The following is an 18,017-nucleotide window of genomic DNA, read 5'->3' on the forward strand; positions in this document are numbered from 1 at the left end:
AGCGAGTATCACAGTATAGTGATCTCAGACCATGCTCCTACATCTGTTGTCATAAACTTCCCAAACCATAGTCCTCCACACACACAGTGGAAACTTTCCCACTTTTTACTGAACAACCCACGTTTTAAGAAATTCTTTCAGGAGGAAATAGCTAATTTTTTTCAGACGAATGACACCCCTGACATCACAAGAAGCACTCTTTGGGAGGCGTGTAAAGCATATTTGAGGGGACAGGCGATCTTGTTTGCCTCTCAGCGGAAAAAAGCAGACACAGAAAGGATGGTCTGGCTCTCAGATCAACTAGCCATTATCGACACACAGTATGCCGCTGCCCCTAATCCCTCTCTTTATGACCAACATCTTAAATTTCAGGCTGAGTTTGACCTTTTGTCAACATCCAAGGTTGAAACAAAATTGTTAAAAACAAAGCAACGTTATTTAGAAATGGGAGATAAGGTGGGCAAACTCTTTGCCCATCAAGCTAGAACCCCAGCTCTCTTCAGACTGATCCCTAGGATAAAATTGCCATCTGGATTAGTGGTCACTGACCCCAAATTGGTAAATAATTCATTTTTGAATTTCTATTCTGACTTGTACACCTCAGAGTATTTATCTGAAACCTGGAAGGACCACAATCCCCTGGAGATGCTTTTGTATCCTAAAGTTGATGGCAATCTGGCTGATAAGTTAGGCGCCCCAATCGCAGTAGCAGAAGTACAGGAGGCGATCGGGCAGCTACAGAATGGCAAATCCCCTGGCCCAGACGGGTTTGTAGTAGAATTTTACAAAGCATATTCAAACCTAATAGCCCCACATTTGGTTAATGTCTACAACGAATCCTTTAATAGCGGCAGATTGCCTCCAACTCTATCAGAAGCCAACATCTCTCTCTTATTAAAAAAAGATAAGGACCCGCTTGAATGCAGCAACTACAGACCCATCTCACTTTTAAATGTGGACCAAAAGATTCTGGCCAAGGTCCTAGCCACTTGTTTGCAACAAGCCCTACCTACCCTAATTTCCAAGGACCAGACTGGGTTCATGTCCGGAAGGAGCTCATCACCCAATACCAGGAGACTTTTCAATATTATCGGCTCCCCCAATCCTGCTACACCTGAGGTGGTAATTTCCTTAGACGCCGAGAAAGCATTCGACAGGGTTGAGTGGGAGTATCTGTACTACGTCCTGTTTAAATTTGGTTTCAGCTCTGATTTTACTGCATGGATTAGACTGCTATATGACTCTCCAACTGCCCATATCCTTACGAATGGATTGAAGTCGCCCCCTTTCGCCCTCTGTCGGGGTACCAGACAGGGATGCCCCCTCTCCCCCCTCCTATTTGCTCTAGCTATCGAGCCACTGGCCATCTGGCTTCGGGGGGAGTTGAGGGCATCACCAGGAATGATGTCACCTACAAGCTGTCCCTTTACGCCGATGACCTGCTATTATATGTGTCAAACCCGGCCTTGTCCATCCCCGCTATCTAAGACATTCTAACCCAGTTTGGCAGATACTCTGGTTATAAATTTAATTTTAATAAAAGTGAACTTCTTCCTATCAACGAGCTGTCTAGGAGGATACCACCATCCTCTTTCCCATTTAAAGTTGTTTCAGAGGGGTTTCGATATCTTGGCATATTTGTAACTGCTTCTTTCGAAGACCTTTTCAATAAAAATTTTTGCCCTCTCATTGATAAGTGTAAGCTAGATTTGACTCGTTGGTCCTCCCTCCCTTTCTCCCTAACCGGCAGAGTTAACCTGGTTAAGATGATGATTCTCCCCAAATTTCTCTATTTGTTCCAACATATTCCGATTTTTATTAGACAGTCTGTCTTTCAACAGCTAGACCAGACAATATCGTCGTTTCTATGGTTGAATAAGCCACCCTGTATTAGTAAAGCTGTTTTACAACTTCCCAAAAAGCAGGGCAGTCTTGCACTACCCAATCTTATTCAATACTATTGGGCATGCAACATTAATAAAATTAGTCGCTGGCTTGATAGAGGAGCCGACATAGGCCCCTTATGGGCGCTGATAGAATTACGGTCCTCAAAGTTTTCTTTACAGTCCCTCCTTACCACACGGCTCAAGATTTATAACATCTTGCAGAACCCTGTTGTTACCAACTCGCTGAAAATTTGGAATCAATTTCGTAAACATTATGGCTTGAACGAGCTTCCAACTTTAGCCCCAGTTGTTAAAAAACATCTATTCCCACCCTCCTTATCAGGCCGTATTTTTACCATCTGGTGAAACAAAGGTTTATTACATGTCAAAGACCTGTACAAAGAAAATGTATTTACTGATTTTACAGAGCTCGCAGTCAGATTTGAATTACCTTACTCTCACTTTTTTCGTTTTCTCCAAGCCAGGCACTTTGTCCAAACCTCCTATCCTCACTTCCCCAACCACCCACCCGGGTCTCTGATCAATTCTTTGCTCACCCTCGATCCTGCACAAAAGCGCTCCATCTCTGTGATTTACAATTCCATTGGCTCCCTTAACCCTGTCCAAAAAACTCGACTGAAGCAGACCTGGGAGCAGGAGATAGGAGCTCCAATCTCGGACAATCAATGGAATCAAATCCTCAACCTAGTTCATATGTCCTCTATACTGTATGTGCCAGGCACAGCTTATTACAATGTAAAGTTCTTTTTAGAGTGCACTACACAAACGCCCGACTGGCAAAGATTCACCCAGGCACCAGTGACAGTTGTAATAGATGCAAGCAGTCACCTGCTAATCTTACCCACATGTTTTGGTCCTGCTTGAACCTCACTGGCTTTTGGCACCATATATTTGACACACTTGCAACAGTGCTTGATGTGGATCTTAACCCTGAGCCCTGCACAGCCTTGTTTGGCTCTCCTCCACTCTCGTCACCGAATTTCCCTGTGTCCAAACGTTGGGTACTGGCCTTTACAGCCCTATTGGCTAGACGCCTTATTTTGTTTAAATGGAAACGTTCTTCCACCTTCACACAATAGCTGGCTTAGAGAGGTCCTAACTCATATTAAACTTGAGTAGATTAGACTTTCACTGGCAGGTTCTGATGATGCTTTTTACAAAACCTGGCAACCCTTTTTGGAATATTTGAACAGAACTACTATCCACCCAGAAAGTAACTATATCCCCCACCTTTTTTGTCCTGTTTTATTTATTTATTTACTCCCCCCCACCTTTTTTTTATTTACATGTACGTAATAACGGTTTGAATGTTTACGGTGGGTGGGAAGGGTGAAGGGTTAATTATAGTTCATAGAAGCCGTTCTGGCTTAGGCTAAGTTCGTTGTTGCTCTCATCATACCTTGTGTAGGACAACCAACTGTCTTTTCTAATAAGATTCTCTCTATTTTCATACAATGTATGTGTGAGATATTGTTAGATGTGGACGAAAAATCTAATAAGATTTATTAAAAAAAAAGAAACGGAAAGTAAGTTCAGTTTCACCAGTTCTCCCAGAGTGTGAGCCGAGGGTTGTTGCTAAAACCCGGGATGGAATGGAACGGGATGGGACGTGACATATTATATTATCGCTTGGGCAGTGACCTCCCCGCGGTTGTTGCTAAAACTAGTGACATCCTGTCCTATCCCGGGTTTTAGTAATTGCCTGAGCCGAGCAGTAATAGCGGAGTACTCAGTATGGAGAAAATGGAGAATGAGTGGACCAGCCATCTGATTTCCCCGCTCGATATGCTTGCCTCAGCAGCAAGCTGAGGAAGAAGTGAATGAACGGAGAACTGAACGAACAACTGAAAGTCAGATTGTTTCAAAACAATCGGCCTTCAAGAAGCAATAATACAGACGGGTAAGCTGCGACTCTCATTTGGATACAAAACAACAAAAACAACAACACTTGTTGTTTACCTGCATTTAGATTAATACATGTAACTTGTATTGTGTATTTAAGTTACCGGTATAAGATGATTTAATTTGCTTCAGAATGTGAGTCTCAGTTCATCTGATTATTTAATTAGCCTTTTATGTTTTATCAGTGAAAATGCATGCATGTACATGTATGCTGCATAAATTAGAACATCTATCCTGTTTTAATGAGAGTCAACCCACAATCAGTGAAGTCAAATCAGTCTTAGTTGAGCAAGTCGTGATGGTATTTCTTACTTTCACCGAAAATTTTTATTTATATGACTTTGGTCTAGGCGGCACGGTGGTGTAGTGGTTAGCGCTGTCGCCTCACAGCAAGAAGGTCCTGGGTTCGAGCCCCGGGGCCGGCGAGGGCCTTTCTGTGCGGAGTTTGCATGTTCTCCCCGTGTCCGCGTGGGTTTCCTCCGGGTGCTCCGGTTTCCCCCACAGTCCAAAGACATGCAGGTTAGGTTAACTGGTGACTCTAAATTGACCGTAGGTGTGAATGTGAGTGTGAATGGTTGTCTGTGTCTATGTGTCAGCCCTGTGATGACCTGGCGACTTGTCCAGGGTGTACCCCGCCTTTCGCCCGTAGTCAGCTGGGATAGGCTCCAGCTTGCCTGCGACCCTGTAGAAGGATAAAGCGGCTAGAGATAATGAGATGAGATGAGACTTTGGTCTATAGCTGTAAAAGGCCTCGGCCTTAAAACCGGTTCCCGCTGTGACATCACGCACTCAGGGCTGGCTGGCTCAGCGGCGCAGCTCGAATGCCAACTTTGCAGTCGATTTTAACTCTCAAAAATATTTTTTTTTATTCCCATTTATACAGCATACAAGAGTCAAGGATGGAGCTACTATACACTCAGAAATTTACATACATGTCAACCTTTGGTCAATCAAACCTGTATAACCAACCTCCAAAATCCGTATTTCCCTTATAAAATCCTTATAAGATGCAAATTAAAATAATTTACCTAAAATTTGAATGATAATTAACAATGATATATCCAAGTTACTTTTTATTCAATATTAATAACAATAAACCTTCAGAATGAATACAAAGCTCCAATGTTTGACAAAAACACAAAGTGTCACTCTAATGTTCTGAATTGTACTCCATGACAGCTTTTTTAGCACTCTGCACCAATACCTCACTAGGCTGCATGTCACAGCAAGTGTTGCAGTCGATTTTTAACTCTCAAAAATATATATATTTTTTATTCCCATTTATGCAGCATACAAGAGTCAAGAATGGAGATACTATCCACTCAGAAATGTATTTTAAAATAAAGGTTCTGCGTATATCCTTGAAGTCTGAGACTCTCCAAGAGTAAAACTAAAGCTAAACGATAATGCTTTAAGACAAGAGAAATTACGATTGCCATCTTGAATTTAATATACTCTCCGATGGCCCGAGGTATAAAGCTATTGGAGTCTTTTTTTAAGCATAATTCAGTCACATTCTGCATGAAAAAACTTGCATGAACTTAAACCCAGTTTCGGCACCGTGCACACAGCAGCAGCAGAAAAAGAAGCCTTTATTTGTCACATATTGAAATTCCTCCTCTGCATTTAACCCAACTGAAGCAGTGAACACACACATGCACACACAAGTGAGCATTGAGCACACACACATACCCAGAGCAGTGGGCAGCTATGCTACAGCGCCCGGGGAGCAGTTGTGGGTTAGGTGCCTCGCTCAAGGACACTTCAGCCTAACCTTCATGCCATGGCTACCCCATCTTAACCTATCCGCATGTCTTTGGACTGTGGGGGAAATCGGAGCACCCGGAGGAAACCCACGCAGACACGGGGAGAACATGCAAACTCTACACAGAAAGGCCACTAGGCTCAAACCCGGAACCTTCTTGCTGTGAGGTGACAGTGCTAACCGCTAAGCCTGTATTTGAGAGAACATTGCTCAAAAAGTATGAAGTTGGTGCAAATAAAGTGTGAGAAAATTCAGTTTAATGTACTAAACTTTGGGCAAGTAGTGATGGTCATATAATAATCTGAGATGATTTTCAGATTATTTTGGTGAAAGAACTGTTTATGAGACTACATCTTTTACTACTGTTTGTTATTTGGGATTTTTGTCACATAGATGTGACATCCCTTCTCATAATACACATCAGGAATACACACATACCTGCAACAGTTTTCCTCATATTGAAGAAATTCAACACATTAAATAGAACCTTTGTGACAATGCTAATTTTCCAAACGATACAGAACACAACAGTTAAATAAAATACAGTTCATATAGTTTAATTTCTCATTTTTATACATCTTTTCTTGAAAACTAATTAGAAACCAAAAGGCATATCAGCCATGAGACATTAATACTGTTTACGTGTTCTGACCCAAGAGTCTTTATTTCATGACAGCTTCATTTATTAACTGATCCTCTTCATTACTGAAAGTGCAGTTCGTCTTTATTCCTGAGCTTTATGACAGCTACGTTAAATGTTAACCAACTTCACACTTCACACACATTTTAAACCCAGGTGCATTTTGCATGAAGAGCTAAGCCTTTGTAAATTGAACCTTAATTTCAGACACGCAACAGTGTTAGAAATAGGGGTACAGTAGGAGTCCATTTCTGTACCCCACACTGCAAAAAATAAAAATCTTAGGAAGTTTATTTGTCTATTTTCAAGTCAAAACATCTAGCCACCCTTATTATAAGACATAATTGCCCAACAAGCAAAACCTAATTTAGCTAGAAAGGCTAGTTTTTAGACAGTCCATCTTGAAACTCTTGTATAGACAAAATGTCTTGAAAAAGTCTTATTTGGAGCACCTTTGAAAATAAAACAAGTTTTTTTTTTAAAAACAAGTAAGTACATTTTGGACATTTGTTAAATGCGGTTCATCTTGTTTCAAGAAAAAAAAAACAAAGTACCGTATGCTTGTTTTGGGAATAAATGAACTTTACTGAAATCTTTGAATCTAGTGCCCCCAAAATGCATTGCCGTGGCTCAGGTGGATAAGGTGCCATACCATAAATCCAGAGACCCAGGTTTGATTCTGACCTGAGGTCATTTCCCAATTTCTCCTGCTCATTTCCTGTCTCTACACTGTCCTATCCAATAAAGGTGAAAAAGGCCCCCAAAAAATGGCTAAATGTAAGAAGTACGATCTTGTTATAAGAACTATTTTGAGTTAATCAGATCTTGCATAATAAGTTCCCCAATCTTATTTTGGAATTACTTCATCTAAAAACAGGTTAGATTTTTCATCTTACTTTAAGAAATCTTACCAAGTCAAATTTGACTAGTTCCATTGGCAGATTTTTTTCACCTGATTCAAGCAAATATGCTTTGTTTTAATCTTTTATTTCGTATTTTTGAAAGGCCATTTTTTGCAGTGCATGATACAATCTATACTAATGCACCCCTTAGGGTTCATTATTGGACCTCAAGGTACCTTTTTTAGGGCCAAAAAGGTACCTATATTTTCCTAAGTGGTATACAAAGGGTACAAACAAGTACCTTAGTGGGTACTGTCCCCGTGACAAGCCATTGTACCCCTAAAGATACAATATAATATACTTTATTTTCTGAGAGTGTACGAGCGCGTTTTCATCAAGCTGCATCAAGTTATAGTTTGTGCTGCACCTCTACCTGATGTATGTACACCTTGCCCTGAATGTATAAATGAGTCAAAGAGTGTGTGGTTTCATTTTTTGTTTCGTTTGTTTTTACCTCCATGCGTTTGATACCTCCGGCTCCTCTTCCTCCATAATACGAAGCATCCACGGTTGGCCATTTCTTCTTGGGAAGTGGACTCTCTTCTGGTTGCTTGAAAATGAGAGCGTTAACATTCCTTTTCAATCCATATTCCATAAGTAAACATACAGTAAATACTACAAAATCACCACATAATTAACACAAAGGCATAAATAAATCAGAGAAATCAGAGAAAGTATGATATTTATTGTACTAACAGGTGGTGGAGGAGGAGGTCTTTGAGGAGGCGGGTCTTTAATAACCTGGCGTGAAACAAACAACAGTTTCATTATTTTCAAGTAGCAGACACAGACAGAAATAATGAAATAAAACATCAGGCCTAATGAACATGTTCAGTATGCAGAAACATTGTTCTTAGGTCCTCGCACAGACTCAGAGGAGCAGATTTACAATTGAACAACTGGAGCCCAGCACCTCCCTGTACGTTTGATTACAGGGCTGTGCTTGTAAACCAACACAGCAGGCCCCTGGTGCAAAATAAAGAAAAGCTCAAAATCAACTTGTTGACAGGGGAGTCTTTGGGGTGAGCATGGCAGCCCGTTTATCTCTTAATTAATTGGATGAGGTTCAGCGCTCCCCAGCAATCCCCCAATCATAAAGTCCTAAGGAGTTAATTAACTCCAATGATATGCAGAAGGGAGGCTCAGGCTGCACTCCAGACCCTGTCTGGTAGAAAAGTGCCTTGTCCCCAGTGAAAGGAAGAAGCACGTGTACACACACACACACACACACACACACACACACACACACACACACACACACACATCCTGTCAGAATGAACAGGAAACAGTTTTTCTGCAGTACTGTTTGTGACGTTATAGGTTACAGTGTCCTCCACGGCCAAAGCTGGCACAATCAAAAAAAAGGTTTTCGGTATTTAACCACACACTGCGATTACATTAAAAAGAAGTGCTTTCAAAAGGTTAATTTCTTTTACGACTGAAACTTGTAGCACATATTGGACTCTTGGCAGATATGTCCTGAAGATCTTTCAGCTCTTTACTCCGCACATGTCCTCTAAACCAAGAATCAGTCCTTACTCATGAAAGATGGATAGGCCACCAGTTTGAGGTTATGCATTTAGGAAATTACTTTTCACGGGGAAAAAAAAAATCTTCACTTATTATCACAAACCGTAGGTCAAGCAGCTGTTTCGTTGCCATTAAAGCCGACTGATGCCATTACACCAATGTTGTCATTATATTAATGGAAAATGATCAATTAGACTTAATTAATTGCACTTGTTGGCAAACTCAGGAACATGTGTTGGTGGGGGCCATGCATAGCAATAATTAACGTATTTTTAGGGTGAACCTTTGGCTAAAGGATTAACTCTTTTATGGAGTAATTAAGCAGCAGATTTATATTTCCCCAACATATTGTGGGATAAATATGGCATTATACAAATCACACCCTGGCCTGTTAGGTTTTCAAATACCTGATGGACAGATGTGCAACAGACAAAAACACTCAGAAAAGCAGCATTGTAATTAAATCACAAAATCAGTAGCCATCTGACTCTTGCCTGAGTTGATACAAGCCACCGCTGCTAAATCAACCAATCAGGTGTCACCCAGGCAAAACGCCCATATGGCTCTGGAATAATTGTCCAGTTGAAGTTTATAATCTGTTTACTTCTCTTCTATATACATCATGCTTTTTCAAGCTGTTTCCTGGCTTCAACTGATGCAGCAGCTAGCACATTTCCAAATAAAAATGAGGCACTGACACGAACTTAACCTATTTGTAAGAAGATATTCATTTAATAATATGGTAAGGCTTCTTATATGGACATTTCTAAATTAGGTAATACTATTTACATATAGAGAGCAAAAAAACTTCGTATGTTATATTGATGTATAGACTTAATTCTGTCACACTACAAATGTTCGAACGTTATTTGGCCTTGCATATGCCTTCAAGTCCGAAAAATCAAGGCTAACTCACTACACCCACACTCAAACTGACCTCCAATCTGGCAGCGCAGAGTATCCCATGAAAAAAATGGGAAAGGAAGGAGGGCGGGGGAGGATGGCTTGATGCTTCTGAACATATCTGACTGCTGAAAATCTGGCAGGGCTGAGTTTAAATATTAACAAAGCACACATGGCCCTTCTCTTCTGCCGGAGGTCCCTGATGGAGGGGAGCAGCAGTTCTTCGACTAAGACAAGCAGAGCCTGGTCCAGACATGCTGCAGGGGGTTTACATTTTAATGCCTTTGTTGGTTTTCCAAAATATGCTTCCATCTCATTCTGGATGAGCTCCCACCAGGTTCTCAAAGAGAGGTGGCGCATATCATTTTGAGCTGCTGCTGTGATGCCGATTGCTATAGTTCTACAGTGTGCCATCTGTACAGTTCCCTGGTTAAGCCTCCGAAGTGTTGCTGACTTCCTTCTTTAGAAGCGAGTACAACCTTCTGTGAGGTGTGAATTTTTTCTCTGCTCCATTACATATCTTAGCACAGCGTTTTTGGATATGGTTAGGATAACATACCACAACAAAGTTGAATTTTCAGCTGTGATTGATGAGAAGGTGTTGATTATTCTTCTATTACAGTATGGCTCTGATAGTACTGCCAGCGTATGTGATGATGTGATGTATGTGATGTAGAGTGATGGCGTAGCTCACTCCGGCCCCATCTAGTCCAGAAGGAACGATCTAAAGTGGGCCACTTTGCACAATAAATGTTCCAAGTTATATACACTATAAACAAGCTATATATACAAGCTATAGCCACCCTAGGAATACCGACCTATTTGCCAGAAAGAATCCAAAACGGCAAGGAACTGACCGAGAAGAAGTGATTTTTGTTGAACTGCTCATTAAGGCTTAATTAGTCCATAACTTCATTAATAATTGTAATTAAGGAAATCTGGGTAGAAGTTATATGAACCCTAGGTACCCCTACCTTCATGCCAGAGAGAATCAAATTCAGTGAAGAATTGAGGGAGAAGAAGCAATTTGTGTGGAAACTGCTTGTTAGGGCTTAATTACTCCATAACTTCATTATTATTTGCAATTATACAAATTTGGGTAAAAGCTATATGCACCCCAGGCAGACCGACCTTCCTGCCAAAAAGAATAAAAATCAGTGAGGAACTGAGAGAGAATAAACTATTTTCGTGAAATGTGGACAACGTCAGATGGATGACAGACAACACATGATGGCATAAACTCATGATCTGTTGGCCGGATGAGATAATAGTAATAATAATAGTAATAATAATAATAATAATAATAATAATAATAATAATAATAATAATAATGTATTTATTACAACTTTGCAAAAAACATGCTTGTTGCATTAAAATATTTACAATTAAATATAATAATGATAATAATAATAATAATAATAATAATATGAAGAAGAATAAGCAGATAATAAATGCATAAATAATAAAAATAAAACATTAAAAATACTGAAACTTTTACAAAGCTAGCTTATATTGAAAATGCAATCTGCTATAAAAGCTAGACTTAAAACATTCAGCATTAGCATGTGGAAGTAGACTTCCTGGATTTCTAAGGCGCAAGGAACTGTGTTGAATATGAGGTTAAAAAAAATTTTTAATACAAGGTTATGTGTTTAATACGAGGTTTATTGCTGTGGTATAAGAGGAATAAAACTTCAGGACAGCCTATACCTAACTGACGGCTCTGTCACGTTTCATTCCTTACATATTAAACACACAATAAATTAACCAAAAGTGCATATCATTGTCACTGAAACACTGCCACAAATGGATCTTTTTGTTCTTTGGCATATGAAACAACCCTGAGCTCCTCCCTATGAAGCGTTGGCATGAAAGAGAGATACAGGATGTGGCAAGGTTCTTTCCCTTGCATTGCCACACATGCCCAACATTGCAGTTTAACTGCATCAATGTTTTTACCACACAAAAACCAAAGATGAGTGCAAAGGATATGACCCATAGCCACAAGCTTACCAAACAATCTTGATCCGAGATTTTTTTAAACTTTGAAATTAGTTACCTGCTGTGAAACAGCCACTGCTACGTTCTTACTCTAAAAGATTGATGATCTGATTCGAATATTAAACATGACTTTACAGAGAGCAGGCTAACAGGAGGCCACATGGTAAATGAGAAGAGATAATAATTAAAAAGAGTCCGCTGGGAAAAATCACTGTTCAAAGGTTTATCATGAGGAGAATTGGTAGTGCCCAGAAGAATGATGTTCGTGTGATATTGTTACACTCACCACAGTGCAGCAGAGAGGCCAGAACCACCACATGAGAGCCAGAGCAATAAGGAGCAACAGCACCAGAAATATAATGGCCACGATGGTACCATCCGACTGATAAAAGAATAAATTTATTTTAGTGCCATTTCACATTTCAGGAAATGTGCATATCTATACTGTAGAGCTTATATTCGGACTCTTTCATTATAAGAGGAATCTTTATTCAGAACACCTATGTCATACAGTATGAGTTTCAATAGGGTTCTGGAAAACTTGAAGGAAAATATATTATATATATCTCCATTATCTGTAGCCGCTTATCTTGTCCTACAGGGTCGCAGGCAAGCTGGAGCCTATCCCAGCTGACTACGGGCGAGAGGCGGGGTACACCCTGGACAAGTCGCCAGGTCATCACAGGGCTGACACATAGACACAGACAACCATTCACACTCACATTCACACCTACGGTCAATTTAGAGTCACCAGTTAACCTAACCTGCATGTCTTTGGACTGTGGGGGAAACCAGAGCACCCGGAGGAAACCCATACAGACATGGGGAGAACATGCAAACTCCACACAGAAAGGCCCCCATCAGCCACTGGGCTTGAACCCAGGACCTTCTTGCTGTGAGGTGACAGTGCTAACCACTACACCACCGTGCCACCCCTATATACAGGGTGTCCCAAAATAATGTACTCACATTTTGACTGCTCATAACTCACTGGATTTTTCATTTCTTTTCAGATCAAATTAACCCTAATAATAGCAGAAGTACGACTAAGTTTTGAAGAAAGAAAATTTATCATAAAATGCTACTGGAAGCACAAAAATATCATGGAAGTACAAAGACAATTTAAGTGTAATGGAAGTGCAAAGAGTGAGTGCATTATCCATTTATGCATCTAACCATTAATCTTGTTTCTAAGTCAATAAACAATGCATTTATTGTCATTTAAAGTGAGTACATTTTTTTGAGACACCCTTTATATGTGTGTGTGTGTGTGTGTGTGTGTGTGTGTGTGTGTGTGTGTGTGTGTGTGTGTGAATAATAATAAAATACATATAATCATTAAACACTACACTTAAGTAAAGAGTTAGTAAGTCAAGCTAATAAATAATATGATAAAAAAGAACATTATAATCACAAAAAATAACAATAATGTCAATAAAATAAATATGTAAAAAATAACAATAATTAAAAAAACCTTAATTATTTACTATGAAGGAACTTTTCACTGCTCTTTTAAATTTCTTAACAGTTGACCGTGAGTGACTGTCATCCAGTGAAGATTTTTCCCTTTTACATACAGTACCAGTCAAAAGTTTGGACACACCTTCTAATTCAATGAATTTTCTTTATTTTTATGATTAAAAGTCACTTCCTGTCTTCAAGTAATGATGGATTGTCGTTTGTCATTTGTCTTTACTTAGTCAAGCCGTTCTTGATACAATATGGATTGCTACAGTTGTGGAATAGGGCTGTTTACTGTATTGTTATTATTTACTATTTACTGTTTGATCTCAAACACATTAAGAAGGCAGGAAATTGCACTAATTAACTTTTGATGAGGCACCTGTTAACTGAAAAGCATTCCAGGTGACTACCTCATGAAGCTGGTTAAGATAACGCCAATAGTGTGCAAAGCGTCATCAAGGTAAATGCTGGCTACTTTGAAAAATCTAAAATATAAAAATTTTGTTTTTTAACACTTTTTTGTTTACCACATAATTTCAGATATGTTCCATATGTTATTTCATAGTTTTGATGTCTTCAGTATTGTTCTACAATGTAGAAAATAGTCAAAATACAGAAAAACCTATGAACGAGTAGGGGCGTGCAAACTTTTGACTAGTACTGTATGCACAAATTCTGATTCTGATTTGATTTCTACTCATGATTCTACTTTTGACTTGCTGCTCTTATACTTGCAACCAGGGGTTAAATTGGGCCGGGGCTGTCCGGGGCTGAGCCCCGGCACATAAGCTCGGAGCGGATGGCATATGATCATGCACACATCAAAAGCAACAAACCCTTTTCACGATTTTCAGTTCTGAATAATTAAATATCGTTTTATTAATCAATAAACCCATGACTTTTATGAGATAGATCATAGTTTTCCTGATAACAAGACGACCTGTCAAAGCTATTTAGAACAGAACTTGCGATCAGAGATTCTGGTTTCTGGAACACTGCGTGGGTTGCCAATTCCGCTTTTTATAAGCGACTTTGGGGTTTCTTTTTTTGTGAGCTCGCTTTAAAAAAAAATCAGAAGTCGTGGTTTGCGGGTTTTTGGGCTTGTGTTTCAGCGTTGTGACTTGTTTATAATTTTCTCCGTACACCGTCTCCCCTTTTAAAATAGAAGCACGATCATTTGAATGCAGCAAAACTTTTGCTGCATTCAAATGATCGTGCTTCTATTTTGCTGGTATAATATGCTCATCTTATGTATGTTCTAGACAATACAAAAAGCACCACATGCCAAATAAATAATTGAATACATAATAATAACAATAATAATAAATGCTTCCAATGTTATAGTGTTGTTTGTATTTGGTTGCATTCACTGCATGAATATATTTGATTGACAATTTGACTGACAGTGTTTTGGCATATTTAACATTTATCCTCCAAAATAAATCAACTGTTTTGGTTTAAGATTGTGCAAGCCTTCAAATTTTCTCACTGAACATTTCTCCTTCACATTTTTCACCTGGAGGCATGTGACAAGATTTAACATGATATTGCTCAACCTACCTCTGTAAAGTCAGCTAACAACTTATTAAAATGCACCAGAATTCAGCAAATAACATGTATGATAATAAAAAACTTCTGGGGGAGGACCCCCAGACCCCCCACTAATCATTTCCTTCAAACCAATGTACAACAACCTGTACAATCTGTTACATTGGCCAACCAATCTACATTCAAACTGCCATAATGTGTAGGGGGGCACTACAAGACACACATAGGCCTACAACACACAGATAAGGTGTATATCTCTGTGCAATATGATATGGTTATCAAATTAGAGGGTTATTTTCCAAAAAGTATATTGGGGCAGGGCGGCGGGGGCAGGGGCGGGTACGAGGCAGAGCCCCCCCACATAACCAATCCCAATTTAACCCCTGCTTGCAACGGCTGACATAACAATGCATTTTCCTTTTTAGGATGAATTCTCGTCTCTCTCTCTCTGACTCAGTGTTTATTAATTCTATGATATATCGCTGTCTTCGGAAAGTAAATATAAATAAAAAATTAATTCCATGACACGACACAACTTCTCTTTTTCTCCTCTTAGTTAACAACCTTCAAAATAAAACTTACACAAGTTGAAGCAGTGATGATGAAAGGACTTGTAACAAAGGATTTGCCTCCGTTCAAGCTGATAAGAACTTCCATTTGTCTAAGGAAATGCAAAACAAACGTCAAAGTCATCCAAATGACTTTATACGTTTACATTACATAAAACAAAGATTGTATACATTTATATTGCATAAAACAAAGGATTTCACAATAGAACTATGGCAAAAATGCAGGCAAGACATCATACAACAGAGAAATAAAATGTACAGTTACAGCAGTTCAGGCGTTCATAGTTTTTACAATCTACGTTAAACCTTACTTGCACTGAAATTTTTAAAAAGACAAAAAAGAGGATCTCATCACCTATTTACTGAAGAAGAAGCTGGAAGGTGCATGTAATTAGGTACCTAATGATGAACGGCATTGTAATTTCCATATGTCTATTATGTGAGAGACAATTATAATGGAGCTAATGAAAATCTATGAGTATGAAATCAACTGCGTGAATGCCTGAGATCCCTCCCAAGATGAAGAAATATGAAAAAGAGAAGGCCAAAGTCTTCTCATTCTGTACAGTGGGTTTGTGTTATCCATTAATCTGTGTAAAAAATACCACTCTATTGGCTAAAATATATTATAATCCAGCTAAGCAGAACATAATAATAATAATAATACAGTAATATAATGTGAAATATATTGTGTACTCGATGTATTTCAACTTGCTTGAACTTTTCGATGATGTGGTAATTCATAAATTCACAAAATTTGGTTTAATACAGCATTCGAACATGTTTGAATTGGCTGGCTTTATTACGGCTGTAAATTGCTTCAGCGGCTTGCAAGAATCCTTTAAAAGGTTCTTGCATGTTAACTAGATGCGTTTACTGAATGGAACAGAGGAGAGGCTAATTTAGCTGACATACTCGATACATGCAAATTTTAGGCAGATTGTTAATCAAGCTGGATATGTGGACGTTGAATGGGAGAGTAGCTCCAAATGTGTCCGATCAAATCCATGGAGACAGAATCTTCTGGCAAATATCTTTCTCAGATGTTTAATCATCCATCTTTCTCCCTCTATCTCAGTATCCAGAACCTAAATTTTAAGGAAGACTGTTCGGTTTGATATATGTGCCCTTGAGGGAACCTTGGTGCATAAATATCCCTCTATCATGCACTAGGACATAAAGGAAACCAGGTTGGCACTACTCCAAATGGGTAAGACGTTGTTGGGTACATTAAAGATGACCAGGGATCAGGTCAATACTCTGTTCTTATCTGCATCACTATTGAGGACAGGCTTGACAGGGTCATGGCTTTGGGATAGTTTTGGAACCAGGTTGTGGGGAGTAAAAGAAAGACCGTAGGAAATGGTAGTGTTTTTGGTGAGTTTAAAAATAGATCTGGAAACGCCAAGATCTTTTGTTTATGAAGCAAATAATCAGAATTACATTTCAGAAACTTTTGTTTCTGAAGGCGGCAGGGTGGTGTAAGTGGTGAGCACTGTTGCCTGACAGCAAGAAGGTTCTGGGTTTGAGCCCAGCGGCTGGCGGGGGCCTTTCTGTGTGGAGTTTGGATTTTCTCCCTGTGTCTTACGTGGGTTTAAAGACGTGGTTAGAATAATATGGGATGGCCTTGAGTGAGGCATCTAACTCCCAGGTGCTGTTAGCGTGTATGTGTGTGTTCACTGCTTCAGATGGGATAAATGCAGAGAGGAGTTTCACAAGTGTGTGATGAATAAAGTTCTTCTTAAAAAAAAAAAAGTTCTTCACTGTAAAACCCGATAAGGTCACTGAGCTCAAAAATTTTATTGAAACCGATTACGTAAAAATTTTTGAGGTAAGTAACTTACATTTTTTAAGGTAAGATTTCTTAAAAATTACAATTAAGTGTAACTATAGTGTAATTTTTAAGAAATCTTACCTTAAAAAATTTAAGTTACTTACCTCAAAAATTTTTACGTAATCGGTTTCAATAAAATTTTTGAGCTCAGTGACCTTATCGGGTTTTACAGTGTTGGTATAAAGGGAAAGTGTATGGATTATGGAGTGTAAAGATTATAGATTATGGATAATGGATGTGGCGGCACGGTGGTGTAGTGGTTAGCGCTGTTGCCTCACAGCAAGAAGGTCCGGGTTCGAGCCCCGTGGCCGGCGAGGGCCTTTCTGTGCGGAGTTTGCATGTTCTCCCCGTCTCCGCGTGGGTTTCCTCCGGGTGCTCCGGTTTCCCCCACAGTCCAAAGACATGCAGGTTAGGTTAACTGGTGACTCTAAATTGACCGTAGGTGTGAATGTGAGTGTGAATGGTTGTCTGTGTCTATGTGTCAGCCCTGTGATGACCTGGCGACTTGTCCAGGGTGTACCCCGCCTTTCGCCCGTAGTCAGCTGGGATAGGCTCCAGCTTGCCTGCGACCCTGTAGAAGGATAAAGCGGCTAGAGATAATGAGATGAGATGAGATAATGGATGTACTGAACTTGTTTCCAATTCTAAAGGTAAAAAATGTCTTTTTTTTCAAGTTTTAGATCTTTCTGGGTGGTTTTTGAGATACAGTCAGGCTGGAAATTTTGCTGAAACCTAGCAACCTTGATTGTGAAACCACTAGGCTCTGCCAGTTTCAACAGTCTATAATAGTTTGTTTGAGTTCAAGATGCAGTAAAGTTGAAAATGTTTAATCGTTTCACAATAATTGTTACAGTTCTGTTTGAGTATATGTCTATGAACCATTTTAAAGTCTTTCGCAAAATTGTGTTAAAAAAATACTTGAATTTAAAATATTTAGATTTTAGCGTTAAGAGGGAGATGCTGGGCACGGAGAAAGAGAGAGAGAGAAAGAGCGAGAGAGAGAGAGAAGCAGACAGGGACTGCTTCTATGCTTAAAGATGCAGGTGGTATGT

At 39.4% G+C, this 18,017-nt stretch overlaps 1 protein-coding gene across 3 annotated transcripts in view; it reads right to left on the reverse strand.

The window, feature by feature from the left end:
• antxr2a (ANTXR cell adhesion molecule 2a) overlaps window positions 1-18,017 on the reverse strand; it is an 89,254-nt gene that overhangs the window by 47,892 nt on the left and 23,345 nt on the right. For 2 of the 3 annotated variants that reach the window (XM_060907249.1, XM_060907248.1), the window contains 4 exons: window positions 15,145-15,223; window positions 11,837-11,932; window positions 7,813-7,857; window positions 7,571-7,666 (listed from right to left, as the gene is read on the reverse strand). In XM_060907249.1, coding sequence (XP_060763232.1) covers window positions 7,571-7,666; window positions 7,813-7,857; window positions 11,837-11,932; window positions 15,145-15,223 — 316 coding nt within the window. The remainder of the gene's footprint in view (window positions 1-7,570; window positions 7,667-7,812; window positions 7,858-11,836; window positions 11,933-15,144; window positions 15,224-18,017) is intronic. The other variant, XM_060907250.1, reaches the window with a different exon arrangement.

The sequence above is a fragment of the Neoarius graeffei genome, chromosome 24 (assembly GCF_027579695.1).
Source record: "Neoarius graeffei isolate fNeoGra1 chromosome 24, fNeoGra1.pri, whole genome shotgun sequence".
Classification (NCBI taxonomy): domain Eukaryota; kingdom Metazoa; phylum Chordata; class Actinopteri; order Siluriformes; family Ariidae; genus Neoarius; species Neoarius graeffei.